This window comes from Crocuta crocuta, unplaced genomic scaffold (genome assembly GCF_008692635.1).
Source record: "Crocuta crocuta isolate KB4526 unplaced genomic scaffold, BGI_CrCroc_1.0 scaffold180, whole genome shotgun sequence".
Lineage (NCBI taxonomy): Eukaryota > Metazoa > Chordata > Mammalia > Carnivora > Hyaenidae > Crocuta > Crocuta crocuta.
The window spans coordinates 759640-782858 of NW_027527549.1; the positions used below are offsets into that span (position 1 = coordinate 759640).

Consider the following 23219-nt stretch of genomic DNA (forward strand, 5'->3'; position numbering starts at 1 on the left):
TCTTTTAAAAAGAAATAAAGGACTTTGCTACAATAAAAATAAACAAGATAATCAATTAGATTATAATAAATGCTCTGAAGGAAGTGAATAGGGCCACATAACTGATAACAAGGAAAGATAGGGATCTGCATTAGAACAGACAGAGGAACACACAGCTAAGAAGCCATTCAGGGGAGAACGTAAGAACATGCTTTCTGGTGCTGATGTATAGGAGCACATGTACCCCAATGTTCATAGCAGCACCCTCAACAATAGCCAAAATATGTTAAGAGCCTGTGTCCATCAACGGACGAATGGATCAAGAAGATGTGGTTTATCTATACGATGGAATACTACATGGCAATGAGAAACAATGAAATCTGGCCATGTGTAGCAACATGGATGGACCTTGAGGGTGTTATGCTGAGCGAAATAAGTCAGGCAGAGAAGGACAAATATCATATGTTTGCACGTATAGGAGGATTAGGAGGAACTTGACGGAGGAACAAGGGGGAGAAGAAGGGGGGAAATAGTGGGGGAAAGGGAGAGAGGCAAACCATGAGAGACTCTTGAATGCTGACAAAAACTGAGGACTGATGGATGTGGGGGGGAGGGGGGATGGGCATGGAGGAGGGCACTTGTGGGGATGAGCACTGGGTGTTATGTGGAAATCAATTTGACAATAAACTATTTGTAAAAAAAAAAAAAAGAAAATGTTTTCTGGGCACAAATGTGATAGGAGAAAGAACTTAGTATAATGGAGGGACAGAGGGAGGCAGTGTGATTGTATAGTATTGAGGAGTGAAGCTGGAAAAGGAGGCAAGCCTGCTAATGAAGGACCTTGGAGGCCACCGTAGGGAAAGCCAGGAAGGGCTTAAGTAGGAATAACCTAAGTATATAGTTTCCACATGTTTAAACTTACTCACGTGGCTATCAAGAACCTACTGTATGAGGCAAGAATGGAAAGGATCAGCATGTGAACTCAGCTGAAAGTGAAGGAGGCTTATTAACCTGCTAACAGTGGGAAGGTAGAACTGACACAGTTTGGTGGTGGATTAGATATGGAGACAAAGAGAGGAAGCCCAAGATTAAACCTGAGAAACTGAGTAAGTTTTGTTCCATTTACTAAGGTGGAAACAACTTAAAAAACTGGGAGAATAAAGGAAGAAAACCCATAAATATATATTATATATATTTCATATATGTGTGTACATATACATCTCATACGCATACATATGAAATATGGGTTTTAACTGTTGGACAACATATAAAACAGGATAGGGAATTAAGTGAGTTGAGCCCCGCAAATGCCCCAGATTCCTCCTTAGAGGCAGTTTCTAGGTTGTGGGGCAGGAAGGGGAAACCCAGACCAAATCAAGCAGCCTTGTTATGTTCAGAGACACAATTAAGAATTTGGAAAGGCCAAGACAGCTGGAATTTGCAGCGAAGAGTACCAGAGGGAAGACAGCCACATAGCGAGGAGAGCACCAAAATAATGTGCAGAGAGCTCTTTTCAAGTCCTTAGGTACTGATAGCACAATACTTGTTGGGAAATACTCAACAACAGGGAAAGAACTACCAAAAGAAGTAGGCAGAGAAATTCGGAGCTGGGAAGAGTTTGTGTTCCCGGAGTCAAACTGGAAAAACCTCACCTAATAAACAGGACACTGGGTAGAATACTCTAGAGGACATTGCTTCAGTAGAGGAGAAAAGTAGCCTTGAACTAACGGCTGCTCTGGACCAACTAACAAAGCTTAAAAGCCTTGAAATGATCAAACTGCTTCTGAGTAACTGAACCATATTCTAAAACAAAGCTCAAGAATATTTAAAAGAATGTGAAACAATATACACATATATACAAAAACCCAACACCCAACGGTGTAAAATTCACATCCAATAAAAAAAATTACCAGGGCGCCTTTGTGGCTCAGTCGGTTAAGCATCTGACTTCAGCTCAGGTCATGATCTCATGGTTTGTGAGTTTGAGCCCCACATCGGGCTCTGTGCTGACAGCTAGCTCAGCCTGGAGCCTGCTTCAGATTCTGTGTCTCCCTCTCTCTCCAACCTGCCCCTGCTCATGCTGTCTCTCTCTTGGAAATAAATAAAAAAACATTAAAAAATTTTTTTAAAAAATTACCAGGCATGCAAAGAAGCACAAAAATATGATCCAAAATAAGAAAAACCAGTCATTAAAAACAAACCCCGAAATGACACAGATAACTCTTTTAATGGCCTTATTTACTATTTCTTAAATATATTTATTATATTAAACAAGATGGAGAAAAGAAATATTAAGGAGAGGCATGACAGATTAAAAAAAAAATCAAACTTTCATAAGCAAAAATACATCAGGTAAGATTAACAGCAAATTAGTGAGGAACAAGTTAGTGAACTTGAAGGCATGGCAACAGAAACAATCCAAACTTAAAGACAGAAGAAAGACTGGGAACCATACAAAACATTAGTAAGTTGTGGGTCAACTTCAAACAGACTAATATGCTTGTAAACTGGGAGTCCCAGGAGGAGGTAGGAGAGAGTGGGGAATAGAAAACTTATTTTAAGATATAATAGCCAAAATTAAACTATGTAAGTCCACACATCCAATAAGTGCAACAAACCCCAAGCACAAAAATCATGAAGAACACCACACCAATGCATATTGTAATGAAACTGCACAAATTTGATGATGAAAACCTTAAAAGCAGCAGAGGTTTTAAAAAATTACATACAGAGGAACAAAGATAAGAACGACAAGACTTCTTGTAAAAACAACACAATCCAGAGAGCAGCAGAGCAACAACACCGTTAAAACCAGAATCTTAGGGGCACCTGGGTTCTTCAGTCAGTTAGGCATCTGAGTCTTGATTTCGTCTCGGTTCACAGTCTCATGGTTTCAAGAGTTTGAGCCCCATGTCAGATCTGCACTGATGGCATGGAGTCTGCTTGAGATTCTCCCTCTCTCTCTGCCCCATCCCCCTACTCACACTCTCTTTCTCTAAATAAATAAGTAAACAAAACAAAACAAAAAAACTAGAATTTTATACCCAGCCAAAATATCTTTCAAATATAGAGTCAAAAATCTTTCTCAACAAGGTGGGGCTGTACACATTGCAAAAAGTATTTTGGATTTTTATCTTCAGAGTAGTAAGCCACTAATAGACTCTAAATGATTAGACTTGCATTTTAGGAAAGATACATTAACTTTTTGAGAAGAAGAGATGGGGCTTGGGGGCCAGGGGGCCATACATATGTAAAAGTAAAGAAGCATAAACTTGTTCAAAATACAAAGGATACTGACATCAATTGGGGTGGTAGAAGTGGGTCTGAAGAATGGTGGACTGATTAGAAAAATGTCTAAAAGATAATTATTTGAAGACTTGGTACCTGGATGTGAGGAAGAGGAAGGAATCAAGAATGATTTCTGTTCCTGACATGAGCAACTATACTTACATATAATTTTATCTACCTGAAAAATAATGTAAATCAATTATACACTATCAAAACTGTAACTGAAACCCACAAGAGTCAACTATTCTAAATACTGCATTTAAATTAAAGAATTCACTGTGTAAAAGATGCAAATAAAAACCAAACAGCACTTTTTCATAGGAGAGAAAGATACTGGCATGAGCTTTCTTCATCTGATATTTGCACTGAGCTCAGTCTCGCATCAACAGTTGCTATTGTTCCTGATAGAAAATAGTAAAAGCATGATTTCTATGAGCCATCTGATGAAACCCTTAAGTGCTTTTACAAAACAGTTCCTTCTACAGGCAAATCACTGTTGAGGAGGGGGGTACCTTTAAAAGAAATTACACGTCTCAGGAAACATTTAAAATGGCTGCAAATTTTTGGTAATCCCTCCGAGTTCACAACCTTACTTCCTATGTTTCTATCTTCACAGTTAGGAATCTACTGGTGAAAGATTTTTAAAAGGTTTATAAATAGTAACAACAAATGTTTGTCATGGATTGACAAAGTGCTAAGTACTATATATTGTACTAAGTACCTTACATGAAAATCTCATTCCACCTTAAAAACTCTATTAGGTGGTAGTTATCCCCATGTAACAGATAAACTGAGATGCAAAAAGGTTAATTTGTTTTAGATTATGAAGCTAATAAGTGGCAGAGCCAAGGATATGAAACCAGAGTGGTCTGACCTCAACCCCTGGGGACTCTTGAGAAATTCATCTTTAAACTTCAAAAATCTTCCTGCACATTAGGATATGTGTAACTGGTACACTGATTCTGTGTGGGTACATTCTTTACATATAACTAAGTTTCTAAATTAGTTCCTTTTCAAAATTCACAAAAGGGATTAAAAGTACACTTATCTTGGGGCACCTGGGTGGCTCAGTGGGTTAAGCCTCCGACTTCGGCTCAGGTCATGATCTCACGGTTCATGGCTCTGTGCTGACAGCTAGCTCAGAGCCTGGAGCTGCTTTGGAGTCTGTGTCTCCCTCTCTCTCTGACCCTCCCCTGCTCACGCTGTTTCTCTTTCTCTCTCAGAAATAAATAAAAACATTAAAAAAAAATGTTTTTAAAGTACACTTATCCTGTGGTGAGCACTGAGTAATGTCTAGAATTGTTGAAACATTACAATGCACCCCTGAAAATAGCACTGTATGTTAACTAAATTTCAATTAAAAATAAAATAAAAATAAACTTATCATTAAAATGTTCCGACTTTCAATTTGCCTCAAGAGATTCTTCAAAGCAAATAACTTAAAGAGCAAGAATTGTATGTAGACTACGAGAGTTTTCATTAACGTATGTAAACACGTGTGTGTAACAGGGGACGCTGATAAAGAGAATCCAAATCATAAAAGGCTTAGCTTGGCCAAGTACAGACACCATGGACTTGACAGTGAGCTAAGGGTTGGTTACGTAAAGCTGTACAACAGGGGCACTTGGGTGGCTCAGTTGGTTGAGCGTCTGACTCTTGATTTTGGCTCAGGTCATAATCTCACAGTTGATGAGTTCAAGCCCCACATCAGGCTCTGTGCTGACATCCCAGAGCCTGCTTGGGATTCTGTCTCCCCCTTTCTCTGCCCCCACCCCCGACCCCACTGCTGGCTCTCTCTCTCTCTCTCAAAACAAATAAAAATAAACTTTAAAGAAGAAAACTGTACAACAAACTATTAATGCTTCACGTAGTACTGTGACTGGAAACAGCTCCGATGATCTGTGTGGATCTCATGTTGTATGATGGACATGAATGACTATGCACATACTTAAACTTTCTCGTGCTGAATTTCATAGCATATTATGTATGCATGACTCTTTCATCAACAACTACACAGTTACTAGGAATAACTTCAGAATTGTAAACACATTAAAATTTCTCTGTAGTTGAGCAGAAACTCACAGTTTAAAAGGTTTTTCTTTTTTTCTGCCACAACAAAAAAAACCTAGAAACTGAAATTCTCCAATAAAGTTATTTTATTTGGATTCAACCTAAAATAGTTTCAATTTGATTTCTCTTTGTTAGAGAAAAGAAATCTCCAAGAAAAAAAAAGTACTGAATTTGCCACTTCCAATAGAGGATCATTTCTTCATGCTTTGGGCATCTACCATAGTAACCAAAAGACTAGTTGCAGTAAATATAACTGTCACAGCAATGAAATGCCCAAAATCAATTTCCTAGCTTAGAAAGCTGCCCGTATGTTACCATAACACATGATCTTTAGTCTCCTGACTATTCGTATTGTTTGAAATCCATGAGAATACAGCTTTTGGCATGCGTGCCCAGTTGGAAAAGGATTTGTTCCTCTGAAAATACCATTCATAAGGTTGGGCAGAGCTGAGGGCACCTCTGAGCGTGAACAAGCAGGTAGGCATCTCAGGGTCTCTGCAGCCATCTCCTTCCTTAATGGGGAAGTACGGGTGCCAGTGAGGAGACAGTCCAGGCACGTGACTCAGCTTATGACTTAATTTTCCACAGCTAAGAAAAGAAAATCACCAAAAGAAGTTAGTTTTAAGACAAACAGTTGGGGGTTACAGGTCCACATCCATGACTATGAACCAAGTCATATCGTTCTTCACCTCAGAAGAACGATAGCAACTCTAGAACACCACGGAGGAGAAACGTCTAACAATTCCCAGGGTCAAAAATGACATACTGCCGTTCATGGGTTTTGGGTTTGCATTTATTCTGTCTCTCAGAGGCAGATCCTTCCCCAGCCCACACTATTAGGTTAACATGACATTCAAACTTGATTTTTCGTTCCATCCAAGAGCACAGTCTACTGTACTTGTGTCAAATGAGAAAACCTAAGCTAAGAAGCCTGTGCACCACCATCAAAATGTGTATTTCTTTACCTGAAGAGCTATTTCCATGCCAGTCCCTTAGTCTCTGTCTCTGTCTTTGTCTTTGTCTTTCTCTCTCTCTCTCTCTCACACACACACACACACGCACACACACACACTCACTCACTCACAGTGTGAAGAGCAAGGATTACTATATTTGGTAATTTGTGGGACGAAGGCAGACGCCACAGAGTACTAGTCACACTTACTCTTATATTAAATCCTAGAAGATCACTTATAACACCGGAGACAGCAGAAAGGATAACCACTCGCGTGATATTGTAGATTAAGGGATTCATTGTCAGTCCATAGAGTCTAAATGGTGTGTCCAACTCCTACAAAAAACACGAAAGAATGGAGATGAAATACATGGCCTATCAATGACCACCAGTGATTTCTGAGCTGTGTTTAGGTCTTGGGTAAGGATTCATGTGTAAGGCCTTCCTTCATGTTCCACAGCTGCTTCCACTTCCATTGCATCCCCACCATCATGGGCTCACACTACTTTTCCACGAAAGGTGGGTTCAAGCAGTATGTTGTGATTTTTTGTAAAATATAATGTGAAAAAGGTGACAGGTATCAGCAGTCATCAGAACCTGGGTAATAAGACAGGAAATTTTTTCTTACAATAGTCAGTAACCCAACACTATCAAGTTGGCATTGTGAATGTACACAGCCGAGCAATCATCTGTTACTAGGGTATTCTCCAATAAGTACAGCATTGATTTAAGTGCTAGTTAAAGTAGATCACAGGATATTACTTACTTTCAATAACTTGGTGGACAGCTTTAATACATTATTTACTAGAGTAAGCTGTTCTTTCTTATTTGGCTTTTTTTCCATCTTAAGATATAAATTAATCTAAGGGGAAAAAAAGAGAGGTTAAGGCAAATGTCACAGAAAAAAAATATATATATATATATACACACTGCATTAAGTCTGGCAGACTCGAAAGTAATATTTTCAAATAAAATGAATTTGAAAATTCCTGCAGTTATTTTTACAGAACACATGTCACATCCCTACTGTCCAGCCCAATCAGCCATATCTGACAAAGAAAAGCCAGTTAGTGAATTAAAAAAAAAAAAGAAGCAATTTAAATATCAAAACAATTAAAAGTATGTTAATTATAACATAACAATTAACATCTGAACTTCTTAAATTGAAAATCTCTACTTATTTTGGTGACCCCCTCCCCCATATAATCTAACATCCTCATTAAACATTAATGGGCTGTAAAAAGATAGCTGCTTTAACTTGCTAATTCCTTATTTTTTCTCTTAGAGGAGGTATTCCTCACTATAATTCTCAGGCAAAAAAAGAAAACCTAATGATACCAAATGTATTTATGTAAAACTTATGGATAACCAGGAAATCAAAAACAAAACAAAAACAAACAAAACACCCTTTATACTACTGTCTTTATAAGAAACATTTCCCAGTCTTAATATCTCTTCCCATAATAAAGAGCAAGTATTTTCTAAACTTTGTATGTATGCTATATCTGATACAGAAGAAATTCAAGAGCTTATTACAAACATGTCTGAATGACAAGTAATATAAAGATCTAATACTTGCTGTAGAATATAAGATTAAAAGCATGCTCAGTTAACAACAATAAAGATAACTTTATAATCTACAAAATACTTTCAATCCATTAGATTTTTAGTTATTACAATCCTGGGAGCAGGTGGGGAAGATTAGAACCCTAATTTTATAAGGAGGAAACAATTATATAGTAGCAAAGTCACCTGTAAGTTCACATAGCTAGAAAGTGCCCAATCTAGACTCAACCCTGAATCTTCCGCACAGATCTTACAACGCCATCTCTAACCACAGAATGACACTGACGAGGACCAGCCGTTACCTGTTCCGTAAGTAATATTGAAACATTGCTGTATTTCTTATTGGTTTCAGACCCCAATGAGGCCAGACGCAGTAAGAAAAGTAGTAAAGCTGTTTCCCAGATCAAAAACTCCCAATTATAAGCATCATTCAGGAAAGTTTTATGCCCTTGTAGAACCTATACAGAGGACCGACAAAAAGTTAAGTTTTTCTTTTGCCTCAAAATCCATAATTACTCCTTTACTCTAACAAAAAGATTTACAAGTTACCAATGTTTTATACTCAAAGCAGAAGAATTTTAACACTCATATAAAGTCTTATCTATTTAACTAATCACTACCTATTTCTCTGGGTTTCCTAGATCTTTTCCCTTGGCATAAAAGACAGCAAAAGTCTGAAAGTAACAAAGGGGGAAGACATAAGACAAACACATCACCACCTTCGAACCACTCATGTGCCCACTCAGAAGTGTATGGTGACCGTTTTTCAAAGTGTTAAATTTGTATTATGGCTAGTAGGCCTTCCTGAAACATGTGGCTCATCCTACTGGCCTGACTCGAAAACCCTGAGGGTCAATTCTTGACTCCATTTTAGGATCCAAATAACACAGCAGCAGCAGCAACCATTTATCAAATACCTATTATGTGTCAAGTTTCCTGGTAAAGGTTTTTGTTTTTATTTTTTTTGAAATCTACTCAAGCCAGCCCAGGGTAAAATGGAACATGCTGGAAAATAGACAGAGGCTCCTCGTGGAAACAAAATACCAGCCTTTGGAAAGCAGGAAATCACGGCGCAGCTTCCCTCTCTCTCTTGCTCAAGGGCCATTTGGGCTGCCATCTCCACTCCTCTTAGTGAATTCTGTGGCTCTGCATGACGCTTGCTGCTGCTCCCTGCAACTCTGGCTTGCTCCAGCTTTGGTTTCTCATGACACCCCACTGGCCCCACTGACCCCTACTGACCCTCTCTTCTCCAAAGGCCACCACTGGTATCTCGGATTTTCAGTCCTAATTTCTAAAAGAGGGAACACATTTAGCTTAGTCAGGGTCCGGTGTGCAGCCCTGCCAATCAGTTACAACTAGGGGAGGAAAGTAACAACGGTAGCAACCTGGGCCCACCCCTTCAGCAGCCTGGTTTGTTGTGTGACAAAATACAACACACAAACCACAGCCAAATGGCTGTAAAACCAAACACAAAGAAAAACTCTTAAAACCAGCCAGAGAAGGGGTGCCTGGGTGTCTGGGTCGGTTAACCATCCAGCACTCAGTTTTGGCTCAGCTCATGATCTCATGGTTCATGAGTTCAAATCCCATGTTGGGCTCAGCACCGATGGTGCAGAGCCTGCTTGGCATTCTCTCTCTGCCACTCCCACACATGCGCACACTCTTGCTCTCACTCGCTCTCTCTCTTTCAGAACACTTAAAGATTTGAAAGAAAAGAAAGGAAATTAAAAATAAAGCAGCCAGAGAAAAAGGACATTAACTTTAAAAAGCGGCAAATAAGACTAACAGCTGACTTCTCAAGATAAAACATGGAAATCAGAAGGTAACAGCATCCTAAAGGTATTGAAAGTAACTGGGAACCCAGAAATGTAGACTCAGTGAAAACATCCTTTAAACAAGAAAGTGATAAAAGACATTTTCAAATACATCAGAAGAGAATTCATAACCAAACAGATTCTTCAAACAGGAAGAAAAAAGTCACGGAAAAAAGCACAGAAATGCAAGAACTAATGAAAAGTGATGAAAAGGGTAAATATGTAGGTAAATATAAATGAATAACTGAATACAAAACATAATCATCACATCTTGTGGGTTTAAAACATATGTAAAATTTGGGGTGCCTGGCAAGATCAGTCAGTAGAGCACGCAACTCTTGATGTCAGGGTTGTGAATTTGAGCCCCAGGTTGTACACGGAGCCTACTTAAAGAAATAAATAAAATAAATAAAACAAAATATGTATAAAATTTTAATTAAGGATACTAATAATGGGTGAATGGATAAATGAGATAAAGTGTTCTAAGGTCCTAGCACTATCAAGGAAGGAGAAACTGATAATTTATTAGACTATACTAAGCTAATGATGTATGTTATAATCTCTGAGGTAACAATATATAAGACAAGTAGTGAAAGAACATATAACAAATTAACAGACAGGATTAAATGGAATTATTACAGAATACTTGATTAGTAAAAGATGCCAAGAAAGGAGAGAAAAAGGAAAATTAACAGGTAGACCAAATAGGAACTAAACAATATTTGTATTTGTGGTAATTACATTAAATGTAAATGAGCCAGACAATCTAAACCACTAAGACTGTGAACCTAGATTAAGGAACAACCAAATAAAAGGATATGCTGATTACAGGAGGCATGACTCAAATATGAAGACAAAATAAATGAAAGGGTGCACAAAGATATAATATGCAGAAACTAATCAAAAGATGCTGGGAGCCGAACCGGCCTCTCTGGATGGCAATCACGGCAAGGAAGTGACATTGTTTGCAGCTCCTCCCATGAGAAATGAAAACTGGTATCTCCTTCTGCTACCATTAGCTCATGTTGGATATAAGCCTGCTGGTATTGACCAGGCCTCCCAATATTCCATATCAGACCCATATTCTGAATACAGATACCTCATAAGGAAAAGCATATTCCTGCCTTTACAAAAGAGACTTTAGATGAAAGCTCTATGGGCGATTGTCAAAAGGCTCTTCCTATTGGCCTTACAGACCCAAGGCTTAGATAATAGAGGGGGTTAATTAGAACACAAGAGTTACAATTGAGCCTAGCCCCGAGACAAAGAGCCTATTTTGGGGTTAAGAGCAGAACATAGCTACCACATATATCTTTGCTAATTGGTGAAGCATGGCAGTCCCTTCCTCAAGGCCTGCATTCCACAAACACCCTCCCTTACACTGGCAACTGGGATGAGGATAGATAAGAGTAGCTAAAACATAAACCCAGGTACAAAGATTGACACATTTAGGGCCCCCATGTTAGTTTCCACAAATAAACCAATTCAGAAACATTTATCTTCTTGAGAACCAGACAGAATAACTCCTAGCTTATCTATATACAATTTAACTTGTATGTTATGCTGTTTTTCACTAAGAACATTCTGTTAATTGATATCACAAAAGGCCTCCCATTGTAAGAAATTCCTTTCTATGACTTCATCTTGTTGCTGAACCTTAAAATAAAGATACCAAAACCGACAGGACAGAGATGCCTGCCTGGTGATCAGAAAGAATCTCGGGGCTCTCTCATTCTCTTTCGCCGACACCGTCCATCCTTCAGGGACCCCTGGACCTGTCGGAGCCGGCGCGGCCTCCGACAAAAAGATAGGTGGTATGGTTAAATTAATATCAAATAGAGTAGACTTTAAGTTAAGAAACATTAGACTCAGAGACATTTCATAAGGTCATGAAAGATAAGAAAAGTCTGACACTTTTCCAGGTTAAAGAAGACTAAAGAGGGGCACCTGATGGCTCAGTTGGTTAGGCATCTGCTCTTGATCTCAGCTCTGGTCTTGCTCTCAGGGTCATGAGTTGAGCCCTTTGTTGGGCTCCATGCTACTAGGGTGTGCAGCCTACTTAAAAAAACAAAAACAAAAACAAAAACAAAGACAACACTGACAACTAAAGAGACCTGACAAGTGAATGCAACATATGGTGCTGGATTGAGAAAAAGAATAACTATAAAGGTCATAAAAGTCATAAAAGTCAGCTTCAAAATATATGAAATAAAAATTGACAGAAATAAAAGGAAGAAAAAAGAAATCCACCATCACAATAGACGTGAACACACCTCTGTCAATGGTTGACTGAATAAGCAGACCAAAAACATGAGTAAGGATACAGACAATGCAAGCAATGCAACTAATAAACTTGGACTAATTTACCTAGGGGGGACATTGCCCCCCAAGACAACAGAATACAAGCTCTTTCAAAGTGCTGATGGAGATATAATGAAACTGACCATATGCCAGATAATAAAGCAAGCCTCTACAAATTTCAAAGGAGTAAAGACATTCATGTTCTCTGAACACAGTAGAATGAAGTTAAAACTCAATAAATGAAACACTACAAGATAAAGCTATAACTTCTTGTAATGAAGAAAGCACAGAAGTCCCCACTGACCCACCCAAAGAAAAGGTACAAAGACCCGTCAAACGTATACAGAAGGGGGCTTCAAGGGTCTCCCACTGACCAAATCTGGGACAATTTAGACATCAAAACAAACAGAGTAATAGACTGTAATCTGTCGGATAAAAACCAGAATTTGAGTCCATAATGAAAGAAAGAAAAAAAAAGGAAAGGTCAACCATAGAGTGACAACTAACAAATGCAGAAGGAAAGATGGTGTTAGAAAAATCACTATTTTAGGGGCGCCTGGTGGCTCAGTCAGTTGAGCATCCAACTTCGGCTCAGGTCATGATCTCACAGTTTGTGGGTTCGGACCCCACATCAAGCTCTGTGCTGACAGCTAGCTCAGAGCCTGGAGCCTGCTTCAGATTCTGTGTCTCCCTCTCTCTCTGACCCTCCCCTGCTCACGTTGTCTGTCTCTCTCAGAAATAAAACATTTTTAAAAAATCACTATTTTGTAACCCTCGTGGTATGATAGCTTTATCATCAGTCAAAACCTGCCAACTAAAATTAAATTAGAATCATCTTAGAGTCTTAAAAGATTCAATTCCTTTATTATCATTTCAAAAGTAAGTAAAATTAAGCATTCAAAGTAGCATGATGGTGCCTTGATCCTGAGAAATAAATGTTTGTTACACACATGCGCGCGCGTGCACACACACACAGACACACACGGGTCTGAAACAGACAGTGAACCTTATTAGAATTTCCATTTTCCATTACAATAGATATGAAATGGTTACCTGGGCACAACAAATGAAGGCAATGGAAAGGGTCAGTAAGAAGACTGAAGACACAACAACATCAACTGAGCGCTGTGGACCCCGTCTCTGTGGAGTGAGACATATAGGTTGATGTTAATATTTAAGATTACACACAGAGACAGCAATGGCCCTCAAATCACTCACACTGAGGCTTACAACATCAATGTGAAAATAAAGGCTTATAAGAAGTCTCTGGCACAGGATTTTAACATATTCTGGATGTGTTTAACTTTAGGCATTGAAATTCATGGTGTTCCAAGTTACGGGTGTGAATTATTCACTAATGTATTTTCAGCTGGAGTATTTTCCATAAAGTCAGAAAAAGAGACAATTTTCAATTTCTCACTCTGCCCTAGGAATTTATATTTTCTTTTCCCTTCCTAAGCTTGGCAGACAGATCACTTCCAACCCGGTGTCCAGGGCATCCGTCAGCCACTGATTCACAGAACTAACCACACTGGCCACTGAGTATGTGCTGCCAGAAACCTCAGTGAGCGTGTTTTCTGCATATTCCTGCACACATTTTATCATCAAATGAAACTCACCTTGAGAAAAGAGCGCAGTGATAACCATATCTTAATGTTCTCCACCTTTTTAAGTCTGAAATGAGGTATTTCATACTTCCTAGCCTTCCTGGCAGAAGTAATATGGCTGAAGAGTTTTGCAAATAAAAATCTCTAGAGGCGGTTAAAAAAAAAAGTCACAAAGTAAAATATACATGTGTGTCTCAGAGTATATTTTTATATAATTGTAAACAATATTCCCAACATATAAAAAATAAACGGATGACATTCTAATCAGTGATCACTTAGACTAAGGTAACAGCTCATTATCCTGTTGCTTCCAAAGCATATTCTATAGTAACACATGCCTTTGATATATGGTACACTCTTGACATTTTCGAGAAATATTCTTTGGAGACCTTTGTGAATCCCCAGTCTCACAAACACCATTGTTTATCAGATTTCTGGTTTAGTTCCAAATTAAATTTCCACTCAAAATCACATGTTTTGCACCCTTCACCAGTATATCAAGTCTTCAATTCTTCATTCTTACCAACTCGATACATTTATTTCTCACTTGTTTCTTCCACAGAACATTTTCACTTTGAGAGTCACTACCATGTTATGGGTAAACAAGTGCAAAGGCCCACTGAGGTATAGGTGCTGTGCAGCCTGCAGAGCTCGCTCTCTGCCTAAGGCACTTATTCCTGCCCATGAGCTCAGGGAAATTTCAGATTACAACACGCCATTTGTGAATAATCGACAGCACAAGTGTTAAACCCACAAACACCAAAAGTTTGCTCGTCAGTCCCTCACTGTCCACATGACCTTCTGGAGAGAGAACCAATCAAGAGAACAAAACAACTCAGTGGACTCTCACATGCAAAAGCAGGGGCGAGACACTTAATTGTCTACTGACCTGTTTATACGTTCTCTCTGCCACACACATCATGAAAAAAAAAATCCATGTAAGACACAATCGTTCAAAAAAATTAATCACAGACAAAATAATCATAGGTGTAACAAGTGGTCCCCCGCAGAAGAGAGTCAGGATCTCCTCAGCCGAAATAGACTTTAGCTGGTCAAAACTCTTCTCCCGGAAAAGTCGGTGTAAGAAAGGGAAAAACGCTAATCCAATGGTGACGGCGTTTCCCAGCATCTGATAACCTAGTCCTTGCTGATACGCATTAACCTGGGAATTAATTTAAAATGTCACATTGAGATTACACAGTCAAATGGAGTTGTAAGGCAGTTTTTATCAAGTACTATTTAGATTATTAAAAGCGAAATGTTTCAAATCTAAAAAGTACAAATAAAGATGATGTACAGATTTACGACTCCTGGATTGTTACAAAGGAGGCTTAGAAGAGATCAGGAACACTGGGTAGAGTAACCCTGAGTAACTGATCATGTTCACAGAGAACTTTGTAAAAACTAAAAAAGTATATACTACCAAGTAAAGATACTAACTATAAAAATTAAAAATATGTATCTGCATGTTTCAAAAGCAGTCGGTGTTTCGATCACTGAATAGATCCTATGAAATAGCTGATCATTAAACAGGTTTTTTGCAAAATCTGAAGACTTCCGAGGTCTTACCCTGCTCATGATGATGCCACTTATTTCCAACACAGACATATCCGTCTTTTTGCACTCATTCCCTTCCCAGATTATTGCACTGACTCGATCAGAGGCAGGGCTTGAATTCTGAAGCCAGAATAAGTGGTTCTAAAAAGAAAAATGTAAAACTATCTTCATCCACCCTTCTTTCTTTCCTCAGCCAGGTTCTCTCCCCATTGTCCAGCCCCCAGGCCCCGTTTGCCAGGGTCAGGCCTCATCCATCCTTCTATTCTCTCCTTCACACAGCTCGATACCGATGACCACCTCCATGATGCTGATCTCTGGTCCTTTTTTCTTCACTAAGCCATTATCTTACCTAGAGAGAAGCTAAATGTCTTCTGTAATTACAGAAAGGAGGATTCCATGATCTCCAAGGTGGCTTGGCTTCCCTTGCTAAATATACACCGAGGATAAGCTTGGTGTTTTCATGGAATGTTAAGAAGAAAAGTATTTCTAGAGCAGCATGACTATACTAGAGGTAGCAGGAAGTTAGCTAGAAGAGCTATTAATAGGCCTTACAAGTTGCATGAATAACTGAGGAGTAAGCCTTTCTCTGGTCTAATCAGGACACAGAAAAGCATAGAAAGCTCAAGAGGAGAGGGGTCCCTGATGGCTCAGTAGGTTAGGTGTCCGGCTCTTGGTTTTAGTTCAGGTCATGATCTCACAGTTCGTGGGTTCGAGCCCTGTGTCAGACTCTGTGCTACTGGCGCAGAGCCTGCTCAGGATTCTCTTTCTCTCCCTCTCTCTCAACTCATCCCCGACTCATGCTCTCAAAATAAATAAATGAACTTAAAAAAAAAAGAAACAGAAACAAATAATTAGGGTGGGGGGAAGCAATTAAGGAGAATGGCATCATTCCATCTGCAGGGTGGAAAAGCAGACAAAGGGAGCAAGCCCACAGACGCTGCTACAATGACCCAGACAGCAGACAATGACAGTCCACCCCAAGTGGGGGAGACACAAGTTGATAGACACAGATATTCTTCAGTGGAGTCAAGAGGACACAATAGGAACATACTAAAGAGGAACATACTGAAGCCCTGCATAGTTCAGTCCATTAGGCATCCAGCTCTTGGTTTCAGCTCAGTGAGTTTGAGCCCCACATTGGGCTCTGTGCTGGCGGTGTGGAGGCTGCTTGGGGTTCTCTCTCACTCCCTCTCTTTCTGCTCCTCCCCCACTCACGCTGTCTCTCTCTCAAAAATAAATAAACTTTTTTAAAAAATTAAAAAAGAAAAAAAGGAATTTCTCCAAGGTCTCTGTCTTAGGTGGTCGGTGGTGGCATTCAAGCCATGGGGAGTGAAAGAGGAACAGCGTGGAGAGGGCAATTGGGAAATGAGGACTTCCTTTTGGTATGGTTTCATATTACCTAATTAGGCTTATATATGCCTTAAAATTATACTGAAAATCCCAAAAGTGCAAAGAAGGTCAAGGTCATCAGAATGTCATACATAACTACTGGTTATGTATAATTTATTATACATAATACACATACTTTATATGTATAATTACATATAATTTAGATGAATCTTCAGACTAAACGTAAAGAATATTTAGATTCAAACTTTGACAGCAAAATTGAAAGAAAGAAGCTTAAAGCCTTAATGAGAAAATGTATGTTGTTTCTGGGTAGTTTTTAAAAATTGTGTAATTTCATGAATCTTTTTTTTTTTTTCATGAAAATGTGTAACCTAAATCAATAGTATCCCAGAACCAAGGAAATGCAATGATTAAACAAAAGAATGTGCACCATCCAGGATCTATAAATCGCCGTGGAAACCAACAACAGAAATACGCTGTCCCCAAACATCTGAAATGTTGATCTGGGAACCGCCTTTTCACCATTCAGTCTACCCAGCAGCAGAGGAAGCTCTCTTGTGAAGTTAACAATCATTCCGGTTCCAGAAGTACTTAAGCAGAGGCCACTGATCGTCTGATGGAGACACTATACTGATGCTAACATTTATTGGGTGCTTATCCTTTGCCGGACACTGTGCCAAGCACTTTCTATTATCTCATTAGCTGCATCACAACAGCACCAAGAAGAATAACTATTATTTCCACGGGAGAATTCCTTCATTGGGTGGAAGGTTCAAATACCTTCTAAGGAATCTCCAATTGCAGGCTCTCTGATTTTATGATATTAATATAAAGCCTAAAACTAAAAGCATCACTTGGTTTATACATCACTAGAGAAGCAAGCAACGCCATTTCTTCGTAATTCACAAACGACGCTGCGATGTCTCTGAAAATAGGAGGCTGATGTACTGTTTGAACAATGCTTTGCTCACATAAAATGAATGTTAAGGATGAGTCTCAGGAAAATAAGGAGAAAGAGTGTTATGAAGAACAATTCGGGTGAGGACAATTCTGGAGTACTTGCCCCTGAGTTCTAATGCCAACATCTTCACTTACAAATTGCACTCGATTTCCTTGTCTCTGCGTTAGGGATGATAATGGTATCTACCTTGTTTGCCTGTCGTAAAGCCAAGTGAGAAGCACGGTCCCTGGCACATGGAGGTACACAGGAAGTACTGGCTACCATCACCTTTACGGACCTGCTGAAACACGTCTTCTCTGGGGCCACGCTTGGCCCCTGAGTGGAGAGCATCCACACGGGCCCCCTCGCTGTCACTGGTGGCAGACGACCGGCACTCTGGGCCATGCAGCAGGTCGTCCCACAGCATGTCCTCGGTCTCTGAGTCGTGCCGGGTGCTTTCGGAGTCTCTCCTGGACATGGTCAGGCTTCGGGAGCCTCCGCTCACGCCAGACCGAGAGCCCTTCAAAGGAAAACAGAACACCAAAACTATATATTTGTTTCATCCATGTTTAAGAACAACCACGTATCTGAAATAAAATTAAAACAAGTTATCTGTGGTGACGGCTGGCAAGCTCCCATAAGTCGACCCCCACAGACTGGTCTGTTCTTAAGGCTTCACGTAACAAGAATACATTTTAATGTATAAATGTTGAACCCTGTGGGACTCTAACAAGCGGGGCTTTAAAACTCTAAGAACTCATTGTCAAACCATGAGAACCTTTGACTGAAGTGCCCCGGAAAGGTGTGGCTGAGCCTTCTGACATTCCCAAGTGTCCCCTACTCTGCCTGTGGCGAGCGTGACTGCAGACCTGGTCACGCCCTGGGGCCCAGCCAGCCATGGAAAGGATGGTGAGGCTGAGCCCAGGCTGCCAGTCGGCTCTCCTGCAGCACAAACACACACGAACACTTCCCCATGCCCCCGACCGCCTGGTCAATCAGAACAAAGCCCAGCTCCCCCCACCGGCCCCGTTCACCTCTGAATTATAACATGTGTGACGTGCAACATGCCTATCCGCTGCGCCATGAGATCCGCTGCTCCCCTCTCTCAGGGGTCCTTTCTCAAAACTCTGTCTGCATCAGCATCAGGGCCTCTGACAAAGCAGTGAGACTTAAGGATAAACTCTGTACCCCAAGTAAAGAGGAGGGAGCCTTCTTGTCCCCGGGGGATGGAGAAGGCTCTTGCCTGCTGAGCAGCAGATTATCTCTGACACTTTTAAGATCGGAGTCACAGTAAAATGGAGCCCCTTCTCTTTCTGGGGGTGCGCAGCCCCACAAAAGAGGTGAGCAGCCAGGGAGGTAGATGGGCAGCCCACGGCAGGGGAGGTCAGGCAAATACAACCACTACTTCAGGACAACCAACAAAAAAGGCCATGGGTAAGGTTACCACAGTAGGGAAAACACCCTGAGCAAGGACCTCTCAGAAGGCTACATTACCTGACTGAAGGCTGCCGATTCAAACTCTGATTCCGCCAGACTATCTGAATCCCGTGCAGTGTGACACCACTTGGTGGTGCTTTTCTTTACCTGCCGAGAAGCAAGCCAATAAACAACAGGAAAGCATGTCAAATATCTGGTTAGCATGCAGAGCTTTAGGAGGTAATGCCTATACATTTACAAACTAGAAATTACCTGAGTGTTTAGGTGCCTAGAAAGTATTGACTTTCTATTCTTAACTTCACAGCCATTGTCGCTGGAGGCCCCTTCCACGCTCCTGCGCAACAGCATCATCTGCGTCCGCACTTCACCGTCCTCCTCACTTGACAGGTCATCTGAAATCCCATTACCCAGATGCCTAAAAGCCTCCTACAAAGAGAACAGCAGTTTCTCCCCAGGGGACAGCCCATAATACTGAAGTGAGCTGCACGTGTAAAAACAAACAAACCAAAAAACACAAACAAAAACAGGTACAAACTAAGAAATGGTCAAGGTAAACCAAAACTGAACAAACCTATACCTTACTTGGTATCAGTAAAGAAAACTTCCGAACTCTATTGGCTCTAAGCAGCCTAACCAATGAGGTGGTATCGTGTCGAGGTTAAGCACAGGCTGAGTCTGAATCAGAGCCCTTCGGCCTCCTGGCTGTGTAACCTCAGGCAAGTTACCGAGTCTCTGGGGCTCCTTTTCCTCAGAGGAAAAGGGATGATAATGAAAGCACCACTCTCACAGAGCTGCTGAGACGACTAGATGACTTACTAGACGTAAGCACTGAGAAGAGCACCTGGTTGCAGAAATGACTCAAAAAGCTGAGCTATTTTTGTAATTACTGAATGTCACGGTCAAACAAATGAGATTTTTCAAGACTATAAGATGAAGTGTAGTTTTAGAGATGAAACATCTCTGCTAAACCTAGAAAATAGGTTCCCAAACACCACCATATTATCACTGCATCTCTGGAATAGGACACGGGAGCCTCTACACTGATCTGTTGACGACACCCACAGCCTGCTCCTCAGGCGGGATCAGTAGCTGATGAAAGAACAAGGTCTAGTCCCAGAAATTAAAAGAATAAACTACAGTCTTCACGTTGCTCTCCTTTTCAGGTCCTGTGGTTTTACGTTTCACTTATTTGTTAGGACAAATTACACAAACCTATTAGTAACTATTTGGGATCTCTAGCAGGGTCGAAGAACAGGAACATTTCATGCAGGAAAGAAAAGATCTTGCTGTAAATACTCATCTAAATCTTACCCGATGGCATTTATCTCCATCTGAAAATTTTGCTTTCTCTTTTGTTTGCCACATTTGAATCTCTGGTCGACACTGTCTCTTCTTAATGATAGGATGCAGACAACTTGGGTCATTATCAGTTTCAGTTCCTTTGTTACATATTAATTTTACTCTTTTAATTCTAATTTGAAAAAAGGAAAGAAAAGATTACTCGCATGAACTACCTTTCATGAAATCACTTTCTTTTGAAGGATATAATACAGCTGACCTTGAACAACATGGGTTTGAACTGCGGGTTCCACTTATTCATGGACTTTTCAAAAGCCAAAGGACAGTATTATAAATGTATTTTCTCTTCCTTATGATTGTCTGAACACGGCTTATTCTTTACCTTACTTTATTGTAGGAATACAGTATGTAATACATATAACATACACAATATATGTTTATTAACTATTTATGTTATTAGTAAGTCTACAGGCACCTTTACCCAAGGTCAATTGTATAATATTCTGGAAACCAAGAAAATGCAGACATCCTATTTTCAGGCTCCAGCATGCCTAAGGGTATAGGAAGCCAGAATATAGCTATGTCTAGTTAATTATACAATTAATTTTGAGAGTAAGCCTCCTGTTTTCAGTTTTCCAAGGAGGCAGGTTCAGTCTTCTGCATTTTCCCTCTCAAACACAGTGCCAATGCCTACCTCACATCACATGTTTATGCCACTTCTTAGAATGTCTTCCCCTCACCTGTCCTTCAAGGCCCAGCAATTCTTAGCTTCTTCAGGACTCTCCTGACTTCTTCACCCCTGAATAATGACTCTGTCCGCTCAACTACATAGCCTTTCGTCAGCACGTAATCACTTGTAATATTTTTACATCGCTGTGACGGTATCATACTCTTATCTTCCTATTTAGACAGCAGAATCACTGAGAACAGGGTTCCAGTGCCCAGCACAATGGTCAGCACAAAGACCCAAACACTTCAACTGAAGACTGTAACCTGTCCTTAGAAAAGTATGGGAATATACAGGTGCCCCCTGCTTCTCAAAAGTTTACGTTGCATCATTTAGCGCTTATGGAAGGCTTCCGTTAACACCTGCCATGTTAACCAAAAGAAACCTGAGGAGGATTTTTGCTTTTACGAAAAAAGGTGTAAAGTGAAACTCCCACTCAGCATTGTTTCACAGTGAGCCGGTACAGGAGCAGCGCGCGCCAGCTGCCCTCCTGCCACCCTCCAGCCACAGAGTGGCCCCTTAGCGCTCCTTCGCTAGGAACTACACTCAGCATCAAGCCTCCAGAGCTTTGAACTGTGTCTGTGAGCTTCTGTGCTTTGTCTCAATCCATTAGCCTGAGAGAGACTATTTTTAGGGGGTCCGAGAAGGCTCAAAAGTTTTTCTGCAGAAATTAATGGTAATTGCTTCTTCACTTTATTCCATTTGGGCCCATGAAAGCTTTCAGAGAACACTCTGCTTTTGGAAAGTGGGGGAAATGTGTACTTTATCTTCAAAAAAAGAACTGCAAGGGGTGCCTGGGTGGCTCAGTCAGTTGAGCGTCAACTTCGGCTCAGGTCATGATCTCGCAACTCGTGAGTTTGAACCCCGTGTCAGGCTCTGTGCTGACAGCTCAGAGCCTGGAGCTGCTTCAGATTCTGTGTCTCCCTCTCTCTGCCCCTCCCGTCCCCTGCTCACACTCTGTGTACGTGTGTGGCTCTCTCTCAAACATAAAGAAACATAAAAAAAAAAAAAAAAAAAAAAAAAAAAAAAAAAACAAAAACNAAAAAAGAACTGCAAAAGAACTTGGTTTCTGAGTCAGAATCATTAATATGTGACAAAATAACTATTTCTTCAGGTCATACTCGTGTTGACCTGCAAAATCATGAAGGAGACAGAATTTGTTTTGGATCCATTTCCTTTTCTGTCTTATAGCCCAGCAATAGCAGCATCCTGCATCCCATTCCTAAAGAAGTGTCAGCTTCCACACTGAAAAATACCTGATCGTTTTAAATTTCTTTTTTCCTTCTCGATGTCCGCTGGTGTGGCTTAAAATATTTACCCTTTCCAAGTGTTTATATTTCTATAATCTTGTGGTCTAAAATACTGTTAAAAATCAAACAGAATGAAACTTTCATGCTAGAATACAGGACTTATGGGTAACATGGCACCAGGAGTAAGCAAACCTTTTTAGAATCCTTAAAAATCTCACCACAACTTTAACAGGCTTACAGTGTGTACTCACAATCAGATTATATACTAGGATAACACTGATGTGAATTCAAAATCAAGTAAAAATTCCAATGTAGGCCTTCTCACCTGTTGCCAAAGAGAGTGCCCCAGAAACCACCAACGAAGGGTACAGATTCCAAAGTTTCTACTCCTCGGACTTTATCAGAGGAGTTATTTCCATTTTCTCGGCTTCCATCACCATTTACAGTTTTTCGTAATTTTCTACAAAAAAATATTTCAACAACTTCAGGTTATTCAAGAAATTTCATATATCTGCCCAAAATATCCGTACGCAAAATGAGACCAATGAGTTACTGCCTGAAATTGAGTATACTGAACTTCATGTAATGAGGATAAATCATGCAAGAATATTTCTGACTTACGGGCAAAACCAGGGTCCAAAGCAAAGTCCTATGCTATCATTTTGTTTAATATTTAAAGAAACTGAACTGATATTCAAAAATGTTACTAGAAAAAATTTTTTCACATGTATGACCAAGAGTCTTTTCAGGTACCCTCAGTACCACTGTCAGAAGTCTATCCATTTGACACATTTAATCAGAGAACACAAAGTAACAGCAACTGGTCACTTTGTATTGATACCCTAAGCAATTTAAATATATATCCTATAATTCACCAAGATACATCACATGTGATTTCCTTAGTAATCATTAATTGAACAGAATCTTCAAGGAATCCTTTCTTTGGAAAAAAGCCATGTTTTGAAAATAACATTAAAAAATAAGAATAAATATGTTGAAATTCATTACACCAAATGAAAAAAAAATCTTATTTGGTTACTGCCTAGGAAATCAAACATCTACAGATATTCTGAGAAAAGATA

General features: G+C 40.0%; 1 protein-coding gene across 4 annotated transcripts in view; it reads right to left on the reverse strand.

The window, feature by feature from the left end:
* Positions 1-5405: 5405 nt before the first annotated feature.
* PHTF1 (putative homeodomain transcription factor 1) overlaps positions 5406-23219 on the reverse strand; it is a 58030-nt gene continuing 40216 nt past the window's right edge. For 2 of the 4 annotated variants that reach the window (XM_077766820.1, XM_077766811.1), the window contains 13 exons: positions 22463-22597; positions 20173-20332; positions 19114-19287; positions 18919-19008; positions 17723-17944; positions 15147-15275; positions 14467-14739; positions 13590-13721; positions 13024-13110; positions 8158-8313; positions 7056-7151; positions 6500-6625; positions 5406-5925 (listed from right to left, as the gene is read on the reverse strand). In XM_077766820.1, coding sequence (XP_077622946.1) covers positions 5905-5925; positions 6500-6625; positions 7056-7151; positions 8158-8313; positions 13024-13110; positions 13590-13721; positions 14467-14739; positions 15147-15275; positions 17723-17944; positions 18919-19008; positions 19114-19287; positions 20173-20332; positions 22463-22597 — 1801 coding nt within the window. In that variant the 3' untranslated portion in view covers positions 5406-5904. The remainder of the gene's footprint in view (positions 5926-6499; positions 6626-7055; positions 7152-8157; positions 8314-13023; positions 13111-13589; positions 13722-14466; positions 14740-15146; positions 15276-17722; positions 17945-18918; positions 19009-19113; positions 19288-20172; positions 20333-22462; positions 22598-23219) is intronic. The other 2 variants (XM_077766829.1, XM_077766836.1) reach the window with 2 other exon arrangements.